This window comes from Haliotis rufescens, unplaced genomic scaffold, assembly GCF_023055435.1.
Source record: "Haliotis rufescens isolate VD_foot unplaced genomic scaffold, xgHalRufe1.0.p SCAF_20, whole genome shotgun sequence".
NCBI classification, from domain to species: domain Eukaryota; kingdom Metazoa; phylum Mollusca; class Gastropoda; order Lepetellida; family Haliotidae; genus Haliotis; species Haliotis rufescens.
In genome coordinates, this window is record NW_025963891.1 from 3,429,807 (window position 1) to 3,454,938 (window position 25,132).

General features: G+C 41.1%; 1 protein-coding gene across 1 annotated transcript in view; it reads left to right on the forward strand.

Annotated features, from left to right (window-relative positions):
• Positions 1-25,132, forward strand: part of LOC124142749 (neuronal acetylcholine receptor subunit alpha-2-like) — a 51,149-nt gene that overhangs the window by 16,029 nt on the left and 9,988 nt on the right. Inside the window, exons 2-5 of the mRNA XM_048400756.1 lie at positions 6,420-6,625; positions 8,441-8,550; positions 12,215-12,669; positions 20,563-20,649. Of these exons, the coding sequence (XP_048256713.1) occupies positions 6,420-6,625; positions 8,441-8,550; positions 12,215-12,669; positions 20,563-20,649 (858 nt within the window). The remainder of the gene's footprint in view (positions 1-6,419; positions 6,626-8,440; positions 8,551-12,214; positions 12,670-20,562; positions 20,650-25,132) is intronic.

Genomic DNA, 25,132 nt, shown 5'->3' on the forward strand with positions numbered 1-25,132 from the left:
TGTCACGGAGCGGAAGTGCTGCGGTGATCAACGTCGCTATTGACTGATACCGTGCCATGCGCTTCTCTGCATCTACTTCACAATATTGTACCACACAACCTTACAAATTACCGTCAATACCTAAACCGATACCGACCACATCATGGAATAATACCGTCAATACCTAAACAAATATCGGGAAAATCACTGAATAATTATACAATAATATCCATACTAACAATGCAAATATAATTACCATTAACATTTGCACATGTCGGCACAAATGTGGATGATGATGATGCTTAATCAACCAGCAGAAGAGTGAGTGAGTGAGTGAGTGAGTGAGTGAGTGAGTGAGTGAGTGAGTGAGTGAGTCAGTCAGTGAGTGAGTGAGTGAGTCAGTCAGTCAGTCAGTCAGTGCTTTTTAGTTTCACGTCGTGTCAGGTTTATATATTGAGGAAGGCCTGGAGCGGTACGGTTTGGATGGTGCTGACAAACCTAGAAACATGATCACTGAGTATCTAGGACTGGCATATCAACACATAATATTGTCAACACTTAGATATGACACATAGTAGAAAAAGAAGACTTTTGAATGTAAATATGACATAGAGACTAAACTAAAACTAAACTAAAAGAAAGTATAGGTTTGATGGTAGCTAAAAAAAAAGAAGAACGAAATGGTCATTCGATGGTGATGAATTTTGTACATCTATCGCAGGCCACGATACATATCAATGCCAGCGATGATTTAACTTTGTTATCCGTGCCCTGTACAGGTCGTCATCTTGATCTCCAATATCAATCCCCGACGGTGGACATCACCTTGTTCCTCGTACCGATGAAGTGTTTAGGGTAGGAGAGTAGGGCGAGGTGGTGCTAGATCAGGAGAGTAAGGGGTATGGGGAAGATATACAAACCCACAATCTGCAGCTGCAGCCTCGTGTCTACATGCGCATAATGCTGAAGGAGTAGCACTCATGGAAAGCGCTTTCCTTTTCGGTTTTCCTTGATAGCATCTCTCCACTGACGTAGTTCAGCGGCATACTATTGCCCACTGTCTGATCTCGTTACAGATAGTGAATCACGAGTATTCCGTTACTGTCTCAGAAAACTGATTGGCCTAAAAATGTTATCAGTATTTACCTGATAACTGGTCTAAAGGTCCAAGCATATGCTAATGGGGTCAGCGTTTTGGTGTCAACTTTCTAGCTCAGGAGTGCTTTCAGCTGAGATGGACTGAACTGACCCACAGGTGATCCCAACAGTGTCAGCACTTTGCTGAATTGTTAGGGTGGTCATCACAATCAGGCAGTGGACAACCTCTATTTGAGAGTTTATTTCAGGCATCTCGGCCGCACACAGGGTCATTTTCTGTGAACCGCAAAAATTCAGTAGAGCATTTCTTAGCAAAAGGCCTCAGTAAAAGAGCTTTCAAATGGTTTTGTGTTAAATAGGTGGATGCCGTTTTCACATATGACCCATCAGTGAACAAAATTATGTCCGATGCAGTTCCTTGTTTTGACTTGTACCATATGTCCCCGTGTTTTTTTTTAGGTGAACATTTGACATGCCTTTGCATGTGTTTGTCACAGGTGTAACGTTTTCGCGAATACCTGGTGTCACCACTATTTGATAGTGGTTTACAAATACATGCTTATGATATATTTTGAATCAGACACTGCCTTTAGCAGAGATTTGTTATGATTAGGGAAACGGTAAAGTTGCTTGTATTAACGTTTGTATATGTAGGAAAGTCATCATATTTCCTTCTAGTTTCTCCTCGTGATGTTCTCCAGTTTCAAAGTTTCTCTCACACCGGTTAAAATCTGAAGCAATGCCACATAGACGTAATGACAAAATAAAAGACGTTGTCAGTCTTTCTAACCAATGAACTTCCAACGTCAATGTATTGAGTTCCAAAGACATCGACGGAGCCATCGTCACAAGTAAGGACGAGTGTCAGCTGATACCGTTAATTCGGAAGATTTGTTGCCTCTCCTTCAGGAACCATTGGGACTGCACAAGTTATGGACAAGACCATACTATGTGTCATTGAAAGAAAATGAACGGCTACTGTAACTTGTGCTTATGGATGGGTTTGCAAACAGGAAGAGCCCACAGTATTGACTACAGAGTATAGTTCTTGATATTGCTTTGAAACATTTGGCCACACCAGACAGACTCCACTAAATCAGTCCAAGACAGCATGTTCCTGATGCCTTAAATTCACATAATAATATACCTTTCCACAATATTTCAGGAACCACCAATAGTTTTATTTTTTTATGCGAACACCATTCCATCCAAGTTGTTCAGTTAGGAACACTAGGAAAGTGTTGGAGAACGTGAACTGGGCATCTCAAGATATAAATTCCACTACTTGTGACTGCCAAGAACCACCATACAGCTACCAGCCAGTTAGTCATATAATGAGAAGAAACTTCTCTATCGTTAACAACAACAACCTTTGTCAAGTATTCAAATATCGACCAAAATATCTTGAGCAACCTCCTACCAATTGGGATCACACCTCAAAACCATTATGGATGTTGTGAAAGCATGTACCAAAAATTGACACAATAGGTTAAGCCAGTGCGTAATGTTGTAATGTTGTCATTGGTAGAATACACAAACTCGAAAACAAAACAGAATTTGAATTAACCATTTGTGTCCGAGCCAGCTGTGGTCTGAAGTCTGGCTGCGCTACGGGAAAAACTCGTTTCCACTGACAAGGCCTAACATAAGATAACCGTCATATGTAAACAGCGCTACAATAACTGTTTTTATATCAAAGTACTTTGTATGAGTAACGCATTAACTTATGCCACACACATAAGATCAGTATGTCAACCGAGGTAGAAATCGGCCCAAACCACACATCATTACTATCCACTTTTGACATGGCCCTAAAACCTGAAGACATGACCAGTCCTACCTTTGGTACTATATTCCAAAACTCCATAAACATTCGTACGTAGAGAGATATATTGCTTGGTCCAACAAATGTACCACCAAATCACTCTCATTGAAATTAATCATAACCCTTAATACAGTAAAGGAAGTTCTTTCTTTATAATTACAGAAATTATTTGAGACAAGTTGAATTATTATCATGTAGATTCTCAAAACCTCAATTGATATGCTTGAAAATGTGCAATCTCAGAAAAAAATCAAGTTCAATTCTGTCAAAATATTTGATCTTTCAACCTTGTACAACACCACTCAACACGGCAAACTTGAGGAAAAACTTCATTTCGTGATCCATGGGACGCGTGCTACCAAATGAAAGCAAAAGTCTTCTGAATTTTACTGAGAAAAACTATCTGAAATGCTTGACTTCCTCTTTGATATGTGACATTTGGGGATGAGACATTAAGGCAAGAAGTAGGGATCCCAATTGTCACAAATGTGCCCCATTTCTTGATGATCCGTTTCTTTATGCATACGAATCGGAACTCAGCTGGGACTGACAAATATCAAAACAAAATTAAGCTTCAGGTATATATCTATATTAATTTGATGTAAAATAGCGGTCAAATAGAGAAGTCCTTTCCACTGACTTTCGAACAACCGGTGTCATCACAGATTTTCAGTGGTGACTGCTATTTTGCCAATGGATTTTTTCTTCGTCGGATAATCGAGACCGCCTCGCCTGTTTCATATTTAGATATTTAGAATCGGAATTTCTGCTCGGGTTGACAAAGTGAAAACAAGATAAGTTTAACTTACTGATAGGCTTCAGGTATATAGTTGATCTGATATCGTTCGATAAACAGTAAATAGTCAGTTCCCTTCCACTGATTTATCCGCCTTTAGATATATTCATTAAGTTTCAGTTACAAAACTGTATGACATGAGCGATGACTTCAACTTTATAAAGTCAACTTTCCCTGTATGTCGAGTAACATTAAAGCAGATCTCACCCTTGATGTCTACATATCACGGTCTCCTTTCTACCGAGATTTCAAAGAGCGTCATACGACTCTTGCGTAAAAATGTTTGATCAAGGATACTCATTCAAGGCAACAGTAAAGCCTTCAATACGTTTTATGGTAGGCATGGGGAGTTTATTTCCAAATTTGACCCATCAGTGGCAAACAATATGTCCAATGCAATTCCCTATTTTGCGTTGCCCCATATGCTCCTGAGTTTTTCGGCTGAATGCATGGCTTGCCTTTGCATGTGTTTGTGACAGATGCCGTCATTGGGGCAGGATACGTTTTCGCGAACACCTGGTATCGTCACTATTTGGTTGTGGTTAATAAACGCATGCTTAGGATATAGTCGGAATCGGACTCTTAGTGGCTACAATGTATCTGACGATGTTTTCCAGGTGCATGCTGAGCCCATCTCCTCCAGAGGGTGGCCACTCGTACTGATGTTGTTGTATACCTGCAAATTAATCCCCGAAAGCTTCTGCGTGCCATAGTTTTCTATACAGTTAATGGCGAGATGCTTGAACGTTCTATTCACGTACTCAATACAACGAACAAACCACAGCTTATATCGACTTTCTACTTGTCCGTTCCTGCAATTAATTACTCTACATTGGACCATGGAAATATTACACTGGACTTCGTAGGTTTGTATTTGTGATATAATGGTGTTTGTGGAGAGAGAGATGGACACAGAGCTGCTACAATGGCATGTTATGATTAATGTGGGGGTACTTGTACGCCATGGCTCCTAGTCATTACCCTTCTTGCGCTCCTGTTTGCGCACCCATCACTCATGCGTGTTTCTTTTGCAAGTCGATGAAAGCAATTATTCAAGTTATGTACCCTTTCTCCAAGTGCTCTTAAAGACGGTTTACGTTTTACAATCTCCTGACAGTTGATTCAGCACAGTTTATGCTCAGACACCCCAGCCCATTCTGGAGCCGTATTAATCTGTAAGTGCTATAGGCCACATCGTACCACATGAAAGACGGGGATTATATCTAAATTCATAACTAAGAAATACATTTCACTATGGTTGAATCGGAAAAAACTATATTTCTTGATTGAAGAGTCAATGTACAGTGTAGCTTGGTATATGGATCAATTTCAGTGTAAAATATAGTTCGTCAATGCTAATGCCTGGCTAATGCTCATCTTGTCACGTGAAAACGAGTTGAGATACCATGCAAATAGTCACATGAAACAGATTTGAGATACCATGCAAATAGTCACATGAAACAGATTTGAGATCCCATGCAAATAGTCACATGAAACAGATTTGAGATACTTTGCAAATAGTCACGTGAAGCAGATTTGAGATACTGTGCAAAAATGATGAAAAGATGAAAAAAACTTTAATACTGTGTGAATAGGGTTGTGAAATTATTCTAGAAACACACACAAAGTAGAAAACTGAGAAGGAATCTAGAAACACACTTAGAATGGAAATCTGAACAGAAGTCTAGATACACGCATAGAGTGGAAGCCTAGACACTATGTCAGATATATACACGTCTGTGATGTAAACCATGAAATTTATTCAAGCTACATACACTGTGCGAAAAACTTGGCAATATTCTAAGCAGTGCCGTGATGGTTTTTCGAACAGACTGTGCTCTGGAACTTAATTAATCTCGCGGCATTAGTAAGATGGTGGTAGTGGCGTGTGACTACATCCTCGGCGGCGACTGCTGCAACGACCGCCGGCTATTGACATGGAGGGTGAACAAGGATGCCGGGAATCCGTCAGGCCTTTATTGTCGCTTCCCATGGCAATTTCAGTAATGAAGTATGTCGCACAATGCGAGTACCCTGTACGAGGGTATCATAAAGGCACTGAGTCGGATCAGGGACATTCTTGATATTGCCAGAATTGATATTGTCATCCACACATGTCTCCCTAGTGCCCAAATAGCCACCACAACTGAGGACTGACTGTTCGGAATGTTACACATCACCACCGTGCTGCTGCCGACCTTTACTCTATCTGAGATATGACTCAACAAAAGATCAACGTCAATTTGTTAGGCTTTTAATACATATGATAATCTCAGAGCAGCTTAGTTAATGTATATAGCTCTTATAATCAACCTTGTCAGGTCTGTAACAGCATCATGGTTATGTTTGGTTCTTTGTTATGACCACACAATGCCATTTAGAAAGTGGTCAAATGTAACAAATGTTATATTACGAAAACACTTTTTAAGTAAAGTATAGATTCTAGTACTTTTGGGGGTTGAGTCCCATCCAGGATTCGAACCCAAACTGCCAGAGCCAGGCACCTGATCACCAGCACACAAAGTCAGCGATCTAACCCACTCAGTCACCTTTGTTTCGTTGTGGTTTAACGCCTAACTCAACAATATTCCAGCTCTATGGCGACGGTCTGTTAATAATCGAGTCTGCACCAAACATGTGTCAAACAGATTGTATGTCATCTGTATGTCAGACAGATTGTATGTCATCTTTTGCAAATTAAATATCTTGTTATTATTGCAGAAGAGTTGCCTCCCCTGGTGACGGAGTCCACGGAGAAGCTTCTGATCCGGGACCTGCTGACGCGGTATGAGGACTTCGGCAAGCAAGGTCGCCCTGTGTACAACTACCACGACACCCTCAGGGTGAACTTCAGCCTCTCTCTCATACAGATACTAGACGTCGATGAGAAGAACCAGGTTCTCAAGCTGAACATATGGTACCATTATGTAAGTCCTTTTTGACTGAGTGGACAGCTAAGGACGACCATAGTAAATCATGCTTGTTCCCCCACCCCAACACATACGCTTACTTAACAGAATGCTTTCTACACGTGTCTCTAATAGATTGTATAACAAACAAACGTGTTCGTCATATATTCCTCCACGACACTCGTGTTCAATGTTTATAATGTTTCCTGATTTAAACTGTAAAAATGATATCGCTTATCCAAGAACAACAACATATCTGGCACATATGCCGAAGTGTTTAACGATGTTTACGAGAGACAATGGAGGATTTGACATATCAGGATTGTCACCAGGTCACCATGTATGCATTCTGAAAATGTACGCTGCATGTGTGTCCGGGATTCACAAATCTTTCATTTATTCGACATGTCATGGTCCTGATGACACATGTCCGTCTAATGGTCATCTGGGAGTATCTTCTCCCACTCGGACCATTCCTCTCACTAGCGTGTGTCGGGGACAGTAGATGTCTTCTGAAGATGCCCTATACGGCACCACGGGGAAAAGATAGGGGCTCATAGGTGTCCGTAGTAAGATTGCTTCTGATACAAGAACACAGTGGCAGGTCGTGAATTGTCATCATGGAAGACAAACCGTCGACCAGCGTTGCATGCAGAGGAAAGCAGATGCGTCTGTGTGATGCCACTGACGTAGTGTCTCGTGACTCCTCCAGACGTTTTTCAATGACGTTTGTAAGTCCTGGTACCCCACCCCATATCATCACTAAACCGCCATCGTATCTGTCAAACTACCTGCGGTTGCGTTCTCCTAAAACACGGCCATCCGTATACAGGAACTCTTGGATGCATATGGACTCGTCTGAGAACATTACATGTAATCTTCTATTTCCCTGGTCCCTCCATTGTCAGCAATGTGGCAATCTGTCCAATGTGGGATTTCCCGTGGCCTTCAAGCAGATTAGCTGAGTGAAGTCAAATGTGATCTGCTGGCAGTAGTTGGTTGGCGCTTTTGTTGTCTGTTTGTGTTCAATGTCGTACAGCCCGGGCTGTGCGGAGGGGATCCAGTGCAGCCTGTTCATGATTGACTGTTTCCCTGCACGCGTGTACATTATTGACTGTTTCCCTACACATGTGTACATGTCTATCTGTTTCCCTGCACGCGTTGACATGATTGACTGTTTCCCTAAACACGTGTACACGATTATCTGTTTTCCTACACACATGTACATGATTGGCTGTTTCCCTGCACACGCGTACATGATTGTCTTTTTCCTCTTGACACGCGTAAATGATTGACTGATTCCCTGCACGCGTGTACATGATTGACTGTTCCCCTACACACGTAGACATGATTTACTGTTTCCCTTCACCCGTGAACATGATTGACTGTTTCCCTACACACGTGTACATGATTGACTATTTCCCCTTCACACGCGTATATGATTGACTGTTCCCCAACACACGTTTACATGATTGACTGTTTCCCTACACACGTATAAATGATTGACTGTTTCCCTACACCCGTGGACATGATTGGCTGTTCCCTACACCCGTGAACATGACTGACTGTTTCCCTACACACGTGTACATGATTGACTGTCCCCCTTCACACGTGGACATGATTGATTATTGCCCTACACACGTGTACACAGTTCAACGTTTCCATACACATATTTACACTATCGTTTAATCAACTTCATATATGTACACGAATGTTTAATCTATTTCATTGTGTACATGCGTGCTTAATGTACACCATTGTGCACATGAATGTGATATGTTGCTGCTGCCAACGATAGGTCGCTACATTGCCGTGTGTTGTCCTGTGTTGCAGATCTGGACGGACCTGCTGTTGACATGGGACCCGACCCGGCACGACAACATCACAAGTGTCAGGGTGCCATCAGACAAAATATGGCTTCCAGATATTTACTTGTACAATTTGTAAGTACCCCGTTCATCATAAAACCTGGTTTAAGGTAAATAAAAGCAAATAAACTCTTTCCATAATCATAAAAAAATATCTGCTTTAAGCCAAGTCCATTTTCGATTCCGACTATATTATAAGCATGTGTTAATAAATCACTATCACGAAAGTGATGAGGTGAGGTGAGGTGAAATGGGGTTTAACGTCGCGTCCAAGATTATTGCACTTATATAGCGACGTGCATGTACGTGTGTGTGTTTGTGTGGCTGCTTGTACTAGTCCAGAAAGATGCCGATTTATAGTGCTAGCTCACTGAAATACCATGCCGCAGATTAACATGAATACCATACTCAGACACAGTATACTGACTCCGAGCCGACCAGTCCTTGTTTTAGCCCCTTAATGCCGAGCGCCAGACAGGGTAACAACAAGTACCATCTTTTAACGTCTTTTGGTATGACGCGGCTGGGGATCGAACCCCGGACCTTCCGCTCTCCGGGCGGACGCTCTTTCACTAGACCACGGAGGCGGTCACGAAAGTGATGCCACCGGGTGTTCCTGAAGAGCATTGCCTGCCCACCAGTGTAAATTACACATAACTAAATATACCATCGCATGGCGTTCTTGTGCAAACAATGAACCAAACTGAATGTAGTCAAGTTCTGATACGTGGGCGTATTCGTTTAGGGCACAGTCGACTGTAGTTACGTGTGGGGCTTTATGTTTAATAGTCGACTTGATAAAGATTACTCTCTTCTTGTACAAAGCGTATTGTCAGCGTCAGAACAGTGATACATTTTTTACTGCGTTGTCGTTGGCTCTGTGCCATCTGCGTGTGGTGTTCCGTGAATCGTTCCATAATGAATAGTTTGAAAGTGATCAACTGGTAAAAACTGCACTAAAGATGTCATCGTTCAATGGATAAAAAATATTTTTTTTGTCAATACGTTAATAGTTCCTGATCTTTTTCAAAGAGTTCGAACGCCAGAACGATGTGGGACATAGATTGTCTCTTGTGGCTGAGATATTTTAAATAACACGTGAAAGAACATGTCCTACATTTATGTTAAATGGTGACGTCAGCTGAACAGCTTGATCATCAGGTGTTGTTGTTGCTGATGCTGCTGTAGCCAGAGGCGTCGTGTCATTTGATGCCTGGGACGCCCCAGAGCGTGATCACAGTAACTCCTTCATTAAGTAAGCCATGTAACCGAATCTGATGTCTCAAGTTATTACATCAATATTACAGCACATTTCGAAAATGGAAATTGTCAATGATTATTTTGTTTCGTCAAACCTTAACCCACTTTTATATTTTTTAACTTTTTACAATGGCCGTCTTTGGGTAAAAACGTCATGCTTCAAAGATTAGCAAATGAATCACACATGCATCCGTTCCTCCAAGATGACAGGGATGCTGTGGCGTGTGATGCAGAGAGTAAATCATAGTTGACATTTCCGTTTTGCTTGCTAAACACTGAATCAAGATAAAACATAAAAAGTCGCTGTTTTTAAGTTTGTGTTTTGTCAAGGCATACCATGCTAATCCGTGTGGCAGTTAATTACGAAAGTACATGATTGATGTTGGTAGCTTTTATAACTGTGTGACTCATACCTATTCGTACCATGTGTGACGAGTACTCGTGAAACCATGTAAACACACACCGTGTTATGTTCAAAGTGTACCATGATTTATTGTAATAATTTTTCGTAATTTTTAATGCTATTCTAGTCGGTTAAAGTTTGAATTAAATTGTATTTTGACTGTTAAAGTGTCTATGCTTGTCGTAAGAGGCAACTAACGGGATCGGATGGTCAGGCGCGCTGACTTGGGTGATACATGTCATCGTATCCCAATTGCGTAGATCGATACTCAAGATATCAATCACTGGTTTGTCTGGTAAATACTCCATCATTTGCAGACTGCTGTAATATAGTGGGAATATTGCTGAGTGCAGCGTTAAACAAACAAACAAACAAACAATCACAATGGCGTACACAACAAGGGAAATCGAACTGCAAGATTCCCGTTCAAGATATCTTACATTTCATCCACTGTGGCAATGTGAAGCTTCGATTAGAATTATTTTAGAACTTATTTTGCACCAACATAACGAGTGATAAAGTATCGGATTCCTATTGTATCACGTGATACAAATCTTTCTCACCTCTATTCTGCAAGTCGTGCAATTTGTTCAATGCTAGTTTCCCAACGTATGCTTTAAAACATTCTTTTCCATGTTTTTAATTTTTTATCACACTGACACACATGCCATGTAGCTACATGTCAATGACCCGTGAAGATCCGGGGTAGAATAGGTCTTCAGTAACCCTTGTTTGTCGTAAAAGACGACTATGCTTGTCGTAAGAAGTGACTAACAGGTTCGGATGGTCAGGCTCGCTGACTTGGTTGATGCATGTCATCGTTTCCCAATTGTGTGGATCGATGCTCATGATGTCAATCACTGGATTGCCTGGTCCAGGCTCCATTATTTACAGTACGCCGTCATATAACTGGAATATTGCTGAGTGCAGCGTTAAACAAAACAAACAAACATGTCAATGCAGAAGCTTGCAGATGTTAAGGGTGTGTAGATGACAGCATGCAAATGCACGTGTATTCAGATATAAATATACAGATATACAGATGACTCAATGTCCGTGTTCAAGATTACGGGTATATCGTGGAATACAGATGGCTGCGGCGCCTTGATATTGATTCCAAAATATTTATGCTATCCATTTTAGATTCCACTCAAGCCTGAAATCCTCCTTACCAAACTATAATGTTTATTAAAATGTGTTGATGTTTGCTTAATGTTTCTTAAATAGCTGCAGTCCAAAATTCATCTGTGATAAAGAGCATTGATGGCGGTGTTTAAACCATTTGTCAAATGAAGAAATTCTTGATAGTTTTCCTAACTTTGATGGTATGACATTCGTCAACATATATCTCCACCGATCGCTGACTCAGCACTCTTGAAGGTGATGCAGTGTGTAGCATCATACCACGGTTAGTTAACCCTATTTCAGGGTTTGATTTGGGCAGCGTGTGACTCTGAAAGGGGGTAACGAGAGGGTAACGAGAAGTGCGTCTTAAGAACGACCAATATATTTCCATTTCGGTTTAGAGGCGTTAAGATAATACGGTAATTGCGATAGTGATGGCACAATCTTTTAACCAATCAGAACAGCCAGAGACAACTTGATGGTGAGATATATGTCGCCTTGTAGAAGAAATAGGATTGGATGTTCTACAGTGAATAATGCGCTTATAGTCACGGCGCTAGATAGGAATTATCTACTTCATCACCCCATGGTACATTTATTTAACCTCTGTGTGTCAGATTCGTTATAAAACCAACACGTCATTGGGATACGTGGCATTATCACGGGTACTACGAGTATATTCGGTTGTCTGATTCAAGGTCAAACAATAGCCTAACCTTATCCCGAGGTTGACTGGTTAAACAGCAGAGTTGGTAGATGCACTAAGCATAGGCTTAGAATGACTGATTCTTTAAACATTGTAATTGGTGGATTGGTTGTTAATTGAAACAGCATATTTGGTAACTTGAGTGGTAGTTTAAACAAAACAGTCAGTGGGCTGCATGATAGTGAACGTTGACTGTACAGAATATTGAATGTATGTATTGACATTGGATTCATGATTTGTTGCAGCGCCGACGATCGCCTTCGAGAACAACGAGAAGCTCTGGTGGTTGTCCAACACACTGGAGAACTTCTATGGATGCCACAAGCTATCCTCAACAGTTCCTGTTCTTTTGATACTCTGTTATTCCCCTTTGACTCACAAAAGTGTTCTCTGAAGTTCGGTTCGTGGACCTATCACGGTGAGAAGGTGGATCTGGACTTCGTCGCAGGTCAGAGCGCGATGGACGTCAGTGACTTTATGCCGAGTAACGAGTGGGACCTAATTGGCAACTATGGCGAGAGGAACGTCAAGTTCTACACCTGTTGTACGGAGCCGTACCCAGACCTCTTGTTTACGCTTAGAATACGCCGGAGAGTTGCGTTTTACACATTTATCCTCATCCTGCCATGTGCGCTGCTGTCCCTCCTGACTCTCGTCATCTTCTGGGTGCCGCCTGAATCGCCGGCCAAGCTACAGCTGGGTAGGTCATCTTGTACCATGTGCTCAGCTTGGTAAGTCATCTTGTACCATGTGCTCAGCTGGGTCGTTCATCTTGTACGTAGTGCTCAGCTGGGTAGGTCATCTTGTACGTAGTGCTCAGCTGGGTAGGTCATGTTGTACGTAGTGCTCAGCTGGGTAGGTCATCTTGTGCGTAGTGCTCAGCTGGGTAGGTCATCTTGTACGTAGTGCTCAGCTGGGTAGGTCATCTTGTGCCATGTGCTAAGCAGGGTAGGTCATCTTGTAAGTACTGCTCAGCTGGGTAGGTCATCTCGTGCCATGTGCTCAGCTGGGTAGGTCATCTTGTACGTACTGCTCAGCTGGGTAGGTCATCTTGTGCCATGTGCTCAGCTGGGTAGGTCATCTTGTACGTATTGCTCAGCTGGGTACATAGACTTTTCCGTTAACGTAGTGTTCGGCTGTAATACATGATCACATTGATAATGGAGTGTCCTGCTTGACATATGCCTTTTGTAAAGCAAGCGTTCATCTGGATATGTTACCTCATACATGGTTTTATCTAAGGTACAGTTTACTGCTGTCACACAGCAGAACTTCTGCAAAGTATTATATACTTTATCTTGCGCAATCATGCATACATTCCCAACAGTCATCATGGATATTACAATGTGTGAAGCCCATTTCTGGTGTCCCCCGCCGTGATATTGCTGGAATATTGCTAAAAGCGGCGTAAAACCTAACTCACTCACTCACTCACTCATCATGGATATAGCAAAACTCATGACAAACTGTAACAAACTCCACAATATCCACAATGTCTCCTATGTACTGTACACAACCGTTTATTTAACAAAAAAAACATGGTCAGTGGCACTGGGCGCCGGACACCCCGTGCAGTTACTAAGTTCAGTGCGAGGATCACGACATATGGCATTGGATAACCAATTCGCCCTTATTATGTTCTTTGAACACATCCCTTAACTCGTCGGTGCCAAGACAGGACATCCTTTCACACAAACCAACCTGTACGGCCTATGGACTCTTTAACGTCACCCTGAGCTGTGCAGGTGCCTATATACACCTCTTAATACTTAATAGTTTGTTTATTTTACTGTTTGTGGTTTTTACACCACAATCAGCAATATTCCAGCTATATGACAGCTGTCCATTTTGACACTAATGCTATTGACAAGATTCAGAAAAAAGAAACAATGTTAGGCTTGCATTCCAAGTACCAAGTTGTCCGACTTCCAATTGTTCTCGTTGAAGGGTAAGGGCCCTGAGCTGATGATGAGCCTTACCACCCTAGCTTTGCCAGGATTACCCAGCAATAAAACCATGTTCCATTCTCAGAAGTACTCTCTGCCAAAAGCTGAGTCGATTGTACGTGACTCTGACCAAACAATGAGCATGTGGTAATGAATCACTATCGAATAGGTGTTCTCGAAAAGGTAAGCGTATCCTGCCCTACCGGTGTCACCTGTCGCAAACACATGCAAAGGCAAGTCAATTGTTCACATGAAACAACACGGGACTATATTTGACAAGGCAAAACACAGAATTGCATCGTACATCATTAATATCACTGAGGAGTCACTTTTGCAAATGCATTCCACCCCTATTTGTTTTAAAAACTGTACTGACACCTTGAATGTTGTAACCTTGATCAAGCCTTGATCAAACAAGACGCTCATTGAAATTTTGGTTGGTAGAGCATGCATGATTGCACCTCTGCCATAGGAGTGGCTATCATCCCTACCACTTAACATCAAATACAGGAATCACCCTAGTTCCTCACACCTAACGTTAACTATAAGCATAGTTACAGTTCCCTTTACTTGAAGTGGTCTAGAATCCATATTATGAAGTCTCAGCACGTTTGAGTAAAGTCATTCATAGTTCATTTCACAGAACTTTAACTATAGAAATAGCGATAGTTTCTTACACTTAACTTATATTGTTGGAATAACCATATACTTCCTAACGCTTAACTTCAACTAAAGGGATAGCTTTATTCTTATTACATTGAACTTAAACTGTAGGAATGGCCACGGTTTCTTACGTTTATCTTTAACTATAGGAATAGTTATAGTTCCCTACACTTAAAGGGGCCTAGACCATTGGCAGCTCGAAGTCGCAGCACGTTTGATTTAAGTCATTCAACACTCACTTTGTCTGTCTGCTTAATCTTATGTTGCAGATCAATCTGGCAGTTTGTGATAGCCCTCACTGCACATGGGCAATGTCTCAATTTCACACATGGTCTGGTTTACAACTTATTGACCAAGATCAGCAGAGGCCTTTGATTAGTAATTCATCATACATTCTGTGATATGTGAATGTCTGAACCCCCTTATACCCTGCCATGAGATATGTGAATGTCTGTACCTCCTTATACTCTGCCATGAGATATGTGAATGTATGTACCTCCTTATACTCTGCCATGAGGTATGTGAATGTCTGTACCTCCTTATACCCTGCCATGAGATATGTGACTGTCTGTACCTCCTTATACCCTGCCATGAGATCTGTGAATGTCTGTACCTCCTTATACTCTGCCATGAGGTATGTGAATGTCTGTACCTCCTTATACTCTGCCATGAAATATGTGAATGTCTGTACCTCCTTATACTCTGCCATGAGGTATGTAAATGTCTGTACCTCCTTATACCCTGCCATAAGATATGTGACTGTCTGTACCTCCTTATACCCTGCCATGAGATCTGTGAATGTCTGTACCTCCTTATACCCTGCAATGATGTATGTGAATGTCTGTACCTCCTTATACTCTGCCATGAGATATGTGAATGTCTGTACCTCCTTATACCCTGCCATGAGATCTGTGAATGTCTGTACCTCCTTATACCCTGCCATGAGATCTGTGAATGTCTGTACCTCCTTATACCCTGCCATGAACTATAGAGTGGCTACATACCGCAGACTTTTAGTTAACCCCGGGCTATGTGATAGGATATCGATCATTGGGCATCATACGATGCTATTTGTTTGGCTTGTCCTTATAATACTAAATAGTGTTTGCAATTGGTTGTACGTGATTGTACTTCATCTCGAGTTCAGTGAATGGCCATTTCTTGTTATACTTAATCCTGGAGTATGTGAATTGGTTTACATCATTACTCATAAAGAAACACGAATCTCAAGAGTCTGAGGCCCATTTCCAGTCTGTAATTAAATTAATCCGAAAGCCTCTGTATAATTAGTGTTTTTTTTAAATTCTCGATTTTCATCATCATTAAAGGTCCGTGAACAGAAGAAAAGGGTTGTTTTAAAAGAAGCTAACCCAACATTCCAAAGCTGCCATTTTGCCAGGGCCTTGTCCCGCTGATCGGGATCTATGTGAATGTTTATGATTCTGTATACGGAATCCTGAGTAACCTGACCTTTCCCTATCCCACTTGGAAATGTTTTGCTGATGTTTAATGTATGGCGTTGATAAAGAACTATCCACGAAATAGCAAAACACCAGTGAAGGATATCAAATACGTAGCTATCAAATTTAAGTACCAAGTTGTAAACTTATTCGGTTGATGTCCCCGTGTATAGATAGCAATCGATGGCTGAATAATAACCGGCCTGGCGGTAGAATACAGGCAAAGTGAAAGATATTAGTTCCGTACAACAGGCCATGGAGATGACACTGTAGCATCCCAATACGCAATATGCTACAGAGAGACTTTGCTCATTTATTGGTGTTGCCCGTGGATGCGCACTTCCGATAACTGGAATAACGTCGACATCTACAATCAATCAATTATCCTGTATCGTGCATACTGGTTTATTTGTCCAAATTTGGGTTATATTATTTTTATCACGGCTCGGATAATATATCATTCTATTTCTGTCGTGCAGAAGGGAAAACGATTGCTACCGACTAGTGTTCTACCGTCAGTTGATCTATATTCAGTCATTATGATCATCGACTAAGCTTTGTCACCGCTGTGCAATGTGCAATGGTATAGAAGTATTGTTGTGTTAATGTGAAGACTACTTCGGTACCTGGACAAACGCATTACAAAAAAACAATAATTCATAATTTCGTCAGTTCATAGAAATAGATGTTAACGAATTGCTTTATGTGCTGTTTTTGTGAAGCAGTCATACGGACTCAGAAGGTGCTGGCTTATGGAATCCTGCCCCAAGTGACTCCTCTGTGATGCGGCTGAATTCCTTTCTCGATAACATTAATACAACTGACTGGTTCAGTCCAGATCGCATGGTGATGACGTTGTTTGCATGTATGAATGTAGAGAGCCACGATGATACAAATTGGTGATAGCCTGCCCATCGTGAATCGTACTATTATGAGGGACATTAATATATAGGTGTATTTTATCTTTGCACAAATAGTGGAGCGTAGCCAAACCGTTATCCCCAATCCAGAAAGAACACATTTTCGTTAGGTCAAAGGGTGTTTTCTTTTTTTCTGGCATCATTTGACACCCAACACATATACAAGTGTAGTACAGACGTTCGTTGTACAAACAGTTGTACAGATAGACGTTGTACAGATAGACGTTGTACTGACAGGCGTTGTACAGATAGACGTTGAACTGACAGGCGTTGTACAGACAGCCGTTGTACTGACAGGCGTTGTACAGACAGCCGTTGTACTGACAGGCGTTGTACTGACAGCCGTTGTACAGAGAGGCGTTGTACAGACAGCCGTTGTACTGACAGGCGTTGTACCGACAGCCGTTGTACTGACAGGCGTTGTACTGACAGGCGTTGTACTGACAGGCGTTGTACAATGGTATCAAGTATCAAATCTACGAGGGCGAAATCTTCCAAATTCCGCCATCATGTTCACCACCTTCACAACTGCAACATAGAGAACATATCCCCTTGGGATATCCGCGTTAGAACTGACCCCAGTAAGAGGCCACCAAATGGATCGGATGGTCAGACTCGATGATTTTGCTTTTGGCATTTCATCGTACCCCGATGGCGTGGATCTTTGCTCGCAATATCAATCACTGGATTGTCTGGGCGAGCCTATATTATTTACAAGCCTTCCTTCGTCTTATAGTTTAGTTATTGCTGAGTGCGGCGTTAACAACAAACAAACACAGAGTATTAGGCCATGCTTTAAGTGAAATGTTGAGATGTTTTAATATATCTGCCATCGATTTGGAAAGCAGCCTACGTTGAAAAATGAAACCAAGGAAGGCTTTCATCAAACGATTTCGGCCTCTTGTGATGCAAACAATATACTAGTATATTTCCTACAGCGGTGTATACCAGTATGTTAGACGCAAAATGATATTTAGTAAATATTGATCGCTGATCGATGAGGTAGTCTTCATAGCCCTCGAGCGCAGCACGGAAGCCATACCGCTGCCACAGAGCTATAAGTCATTAATTTCTATGCATCATAACACCACACGATCCATGCATTTGTATAATATAGCGATTGATGTGTAATCTATAAGTATTGACATTGCGAAAACATGCACAATGCGATGTTTTTGAATACAAACAAAGGGAATTATGTCTCTGAAGTATGGTACAAGGAAATATGCGAGGCGCTGTCTTGCTGCTTTCTTGTGTCGTATCAAGAAGTCAAGGCTTATATCCCTGTTTAGTTATAAAAATTCACCTTGACATTTAATGAATATCTCCGATGACAAGGATCAACATTCATCAGTTGCATCAATACACAAGCGGAAGTCAAATTGCCCACTTCGTATTCTATAACACGTGCACGAGCTACCTTGTCCATTGCAGAGCCAGCAGACGGCTGCGTTTGCGCGATATACTGATAGATGTAAATGGAAACATAAGTTAGGGGAATGGGAAACTGTATTTACTTTTGAATTACAATGTGTACAAGGAGTAAAACCTCCAAAAAGACGCACTATTTATTCATTCAATACATGTTTAACGGTGGTGAGGTGAAGTGGTGTTTAAAGTTGCGTACAAGATTGTTGCACTATTGCACTTATTGTTTGTGCTATTCTTGACTGATGACGATTTTATAGTGCTAGCCCACTGAGATACCATACCGCAGTTTAACATGAATACCCCACTCAGACACAGTATACTGACTCCTAGCCGACCAGGCCTTGTTTTAGCCCCTTAATGCCGGGCACCAGGCAGGGTTACAACAAGTACCATTTTTTAGTGTCTTTTGGTATGATCGAACCCCGGACCTTCCGCTCTCCGGGCGGAACATGTTTTGTTGCCAAGAGTGTATAAAGCGAAAGTACAAGTTCAAAGCAGGTATATACATATACCGTGTGGAATTTGTGTTCAAAAACTTCAAACCTGTACAACCGAACAAGGGCCTGGAATGAAATAGGTTGTTGTTGCAATAGTTGGTTGGTTTGTTGTTAAACGCCGCACTCAGCATAATTCCAGCTATATGACTGCGGTCTATAAATAATCGAGTCGGGACCAGACAATCCAATGATTAATATCATGAGCATCAACCCACGCAATTGGGATCGATGACATGCATCAACCAAGTCAGCGAGCCTGACCACCCAATCCCTTTAGTCGCCTCTTACGACAAGCATATTCGCCTTTTACGGCAAGCATGGGTTGCTGAAGACCTATTCTACCCCGGATCTTCACGGGTCTGTTGTTGCAATAGGAATATGTCATATTATTTTACATGTACAAGGTATCACTTAAACTGTACATAATAGGATACTTCAACAACATTGCTGGAGTTCAGTCGGTAGAGACGCTGAGATTGGTTTTGAAATATTCAATTTCGATTTCCACTGTGCACTAACATTTACATTTTCCCATTATGTTTCTCGTCATATAACCACCCCATGGTGCTATGTTATTCGATAGACCACGCATGAAGTGGTCATATGAATTAACCAGCCTTCATCATCAACAGAGATGACTACCCATGCGGTGTATACACAATATATATTGCCAATAATACTGGATACCAGTCTGTTTTGAAGCGTAATATGTGCATTATATATACTCACCGACAAAAGAAACGCGAATACCACACATGTTGGTTAATATGTGTAGAATTACTCATATTCAAAAAAGTATTGGTTTGATATTCAAACGAACATACTGTTATGCTAACCGACGCTCATGAACGCATCACATGTGACGTCATAGATCCATGACTCCAGATGCACCATTGGTCTCAAGCAGGATTATGTGTAAAATTTGGCAATCATGTGCAGCATATCGTGATAAGAATGAAGACACTCTGTGGTAACACTTGACTGATTGCTAGTTTTGACGTTAATCGGTACACATTTGAAACATCTCTTCTAAACATACTTCTCTAAATGTTTCTATTGTTCGCGTTATGATGTACCCGTTCGTAAGACTTATGAGTGACAGTATTCATGACTTTAGCTGAGTAATACAATAAGATAGCCCCTAGTTAGGTAAAACACAGTAGGGGGCACGGGTGGCCAAGTCGTCTAAGGCGCCGCGATTCGCTGTGCAGAGTTGCGACCCTTGGACACGCCAGAAACCTATGATGGTGGGTTCGAATCCCGGTTCGCCCTAATTATGTTTCTAGGTTTGTCAGCACCATACCCGTGCTCGTTGGTTTCACCGAAGTGGTAAACGTCTTAGACCTGCATCACTTCGGGCTTTCCTCCCACATTAAGCTGACACGCCGTGATATAACTGGAATAATGTTAAAAGCGGCGTTAAACCCAACTCACTCACTCACTAAAACACAGTATATGTGGGCACGGGTGACCATGTGTCCTTGGCTCTGTTCTGAGTTCGAATCTCAAATTCACACCGATTATGATCCTTGATGAGATAACTTATGCAGTATTTTCACAATGAACTGTATGTATGATGCATTGTATGTGTGATGTATTGTATATGTGATGTATTGTATATGTGATGTATTGTAAATGTGATGTATTGTATGATTCAGCTTGTGTTCCTGTTTCAGGAATGAACATCTTCTTGGCGTTCTTCGTACTGCTGCTTCTGCTAGCTGACTACACCCCCCGAGCCGCAGCATCCATACCGCTTATAGGTGAGTCCGTCCACACTGAATCTACCTGGACCACCCATACGTATCTCAGATACAGCGTCCGAGCAAGTCCTTTGTCCGCAGCCTGACCAGAAAGCACTATTTGCTGATCTCAAAATAGATACGAGAAAGGTTTTTACTTTAGGTGCCAATGGACAGTTTCCCTTGCGCCAGGCCAAGGAGACATGTCTTATTATTTATGCCTTGCGGTGAGTTGTTTATTCCAAATCCATCTACACTGATACCCTGTATCATAGGTACATGAGAGAATATGTACATTAAATATCGAAATGTAGGTGCGTATGTTAATTAAATCTTCGAACTGGAAAGAAGCTCGTCATTGACGTCTGGTTTTCGTGATTCGCCCACCTTGTGAAGATTCCCGAAGCAACATGGTAAATTAATAGGCCCTTCCTCTGACAGCAAGGCAGAGTGCGGTTTAACTCAATGCATTGTTAATGGGGGTGCTTTGTGTAGTTGCTTGGACACGTTTATATTCATTAAGTACTGTGGTCACGAGAGACGAACACCTAAAACTACTCCTTTTATCCTGAGCTGCGTGTTTCCCCAGGGGTGGGGACCTTATTGTAGACATGGGCGGATGACTGTGACTGAAGCTAGCGTCATACAGTGTTTGTTTAGTCTTGCAAATCCTCACTGTTTAATTAGTCATAATTCATATCTAAATATGAAATGAATAATTATTCTTCGTTAATTCAGCACATTATAAGGAAGAAAGCTTGTGGAAACTCCATGGTGATCGATGAACGAGAGAGTGTGGGTGACGATGAGCTAGGTATTGATGTGTATAGACAAAGACTGCAGACTCTTGTGCGAAGATAAGCGAGTGCTGTGTCCGTATGTACATGAGGGTGACGAAGGTTAATGCGTAGTGTCTGTAGAGTGTGATGTGAATATAGACAGTGCGAGTTCGATTGTGTATGTAGTTCCCGTGTGTTCGTGCGTGCGTGCGTGCGTGCATGCGTGCGTGCGTGCGAGCGAGCGTATTGTTGTATGTGTATTTGCCGCTTGCGTTGTAATCAGTGTCACATTATTCAGTATCTAATAATTTAAAAAAAAAAACAACTTTCCTTACGATTTGTGGTAGACGTGTGGAGGGACATTTCTAATTTTGACGACCAGTCACTAAATGATTCCCTATTTTGATTTGTACAAAATGTTCCCGTGTTAGTTAAGGTGAATACTTGACTTGCCTTTGCATGTGTTTGTCACGGGTGCCACCGGTGGGACAAGATACGTTCTTCTGTTTGCTTTTTTATCGTGTTTCATAAACACATATGGTCGTACAATGTACTCTGCATTAAGGAGAGATTTCTTATGAATATGGAAAGGGTTTTGTCGCTTTTTATTTTTGTGTGTGGATATGTTTATGTTGTGTGTAATCTTGTGTGTTTTGTGTAAATATGTGTGTAGGCCAGCAAGTGTTGGGTGTAGATGAACGATATCTTGCAGGATGAAAGCAGACAACAGAGATATAAACACATAATGCCTAGTCCTTACATACTATATTACAAGGAGTCCTTTTACTCCCTGATATTTGGACCAATCTACAGTGTACTTTCTCTGGAGACGTCTGCCGGAACAACTCCCTTGGGTTCACCGTTATACATTATTCATAATTCGGAGAACACAACACAATAATTACTTCTATCAATAAGACTTTGCCAGCCTTGCTTTGTCATTAATTGTGAAATACAATCTTAGATAAGTAAAAGTTGATATATTCCTTTGCATCGATACTTGTCTTGAAGTTTGGTGAGGTGAAATTGGGTTTAACGTGTGTGTGTGTGTCGTGTGTGCGTGCGTGTGTGTGTGTGTGCGTGCGTGCGTGCGTGCGTGCGTGTGTGCGCGCGCGTTGCTGCTTGTACTAGTCAGGACAAATACCGGTATAAGCGCCATACAGGATAACAAGTATCACAGTTTAACGTCATTTAGTATGACGCGGCCAGGGTAGCGAACCCTCGACCTTTCGTTCCCCGGGCAGACGCTCTCGTCGCTAGACAACGGAGGCGGTCTACATGTCTTGAAAAAAGACGAATCTGTTTTCAATCCAGCAGTAGTATATTCTGCAAAAAGTCTATGAAAACGTGAACTAGCAGCGCATGTAGCATAATCCTGCCTCACATTTCATTAAACAAGAGTTCACAATGAAGCAAATGTTGACAAAGAACTTTACCTTTAAGTTACATCGATACACAAAGGATTTCTAACGTCAACGTTAATCGGTAGTCATGAAGTCAACCACTGGTACACCCGACCCAGTTTGTTCACAAGCCACCGTATATAGCTGAAATAGAGGGGAACACATTCTCTCTCTATTCCGGGTCTGAAGCAATGTGTTTAGTTCTCTGTGCATCATGTCCAAGACGTGAGTACAATATTGATGTCCACACTCGTTTATCTTTCTCGAAAGGAACATAACGTTTCTGCTTCGTTACCCTCACTTAAACAAATCAATTCATATCCAATATATTTGGGAAAAGGAGTGTGTCGCATAATGGACGCCCGTGTGGTATATCCATCTAAACGATTACACATCCGATTGTCATGGTTGATCGGACATCATAAAATGTACAACTAAATTTGATATTGGATACATTTTTTTTCTACATGCGTACGTATTTTATGTTATAAACAACGTATTAACAGGAACCTTCGCCTTAAACAATGTCATCTGGAGAAGGACTCCCCAAATTAAGAACATTACAAATGTTTTCAGACATTCAATTAATAAAAAAATAAACTTGGTACGAAAACCTGATATTTTATGAAAATATGACAAAGGAGTTTTCAGAGCTCCCACACATAAACTGCAGTTTCAGTTAAGTCATTGTTTGATACAAATAATCTTGAAACTAGCTATATTCACTGATGATTTTATTTGACAGTTACGCCACCCTCTCATGTTGTATATGCAACAACTATTTCGGTCTTCATTCGGTGTAAAACCTCCTCTCATCATTCTATATTTACATAATGTCCAATTGGTTCTGCATTGTGTTATATCTTATGTAATTAAAACTGCAGCAGACATTAGCAAAGAGTAACATAAATTATTCTAAATGTGTGGATGAATTTTAACTCCAAGAACACGTTGAACAGGAAGGACAACAGAACCGGCCTTCGCGAACACCGCGTGTCAAAACTGATTTTCAGTGATCCATTCATATTATTTTCACCACTATTTTGCCATATATGGCCAGTGAATCTGTCGACTGATTTTGCTCTTGCGTTTACGTTTTATATTTACTGGAACTGGGTCGATGTTTAGGTTGGTGGAATGAAGTTCCCGAGTTCAGAAGAATTTATCAATTATGCTTTAACAACTACAAAGGAAACGCATGTCAATCTAAAACTTTGCACGGACGATCACAGCTGTCTAACTCTTGTCGCAGAACACCGATCTGATCTCAGGCAAGGCCGCCAAATGTCATTCTTGCCCATTGTCCATGAAACCCTATGTACATATTCTTGTTATTCCTCTTATTATGATCTATAAAATGTAACGTAAACAAGCTTCAGAACCTTATGGTGCTAATATTTTTAAGTACGGCGTGATGATGAACGAGTATGTGTATGCAAGTATACATCACTATCAAATACAGCATTGAAATAATTTACAAACCACTACAACATTTCCACTGAGAAATCATATTCAGGTTAATAGAACGTAGATGGTTTACAACCCTCGCATCTAAACTATCTCATCCAGCACCGTAATACTCTTCGTTGTCATTATCTGGTTGGGAATTGTCGTTCACAATAGCCTAGAATCTGCCTGACAGGTTATCAGGGGTCGTGTTATTTGCAAAAGCCATTCGGTCTTTGTGATTTGTGATCTTGCACGAGTTTCAAATTATATTGAATTCCTATGTCTCCAGAACGATTTACAGTTCGGACAGGTTATATGGGGTAGTATCAATTGCAAAAGTCATTCAGTCTTTTATGATTTGTAATCGTGTATGAGTTTAATATTGTATTCAGCGTCTTTGTCTCCAAAATGATTTGGTATTCTCGTGGAAATAAATCCAGTTGACGAATTGTTTGTCAAAGTATTGTATTTCCTGAAGTATGGTATTGCCTAAAGTATTGTATTCCCTACTGGTCTTTCAACATTGTAAATGTATGCATAGCTTTTCATACACTAGTACTCTGCTTGAATCAACGATTACCCTGACAAAATGTGTATATGATTCATATACACGAAAGCAGGACTATTTCTTTATTATTTCAAACATGAAAAACCCATCTGACAACATGCTATCAGGACTTTGTTCGAATTCGTTGCTTCTTTCGTTCTACATAAATTCAAGAATGTTGATATATTGTATCGTGGTGTGGAACGTGCACGCCAGTTCAAATATTTATAAGGATACATTTAAGCAAGCACATGAAAATATGAAATAATACCCTATTCTCCTGTCTTGCTTAATTACCGAGAATATTTGCATGATCTGGATAAACT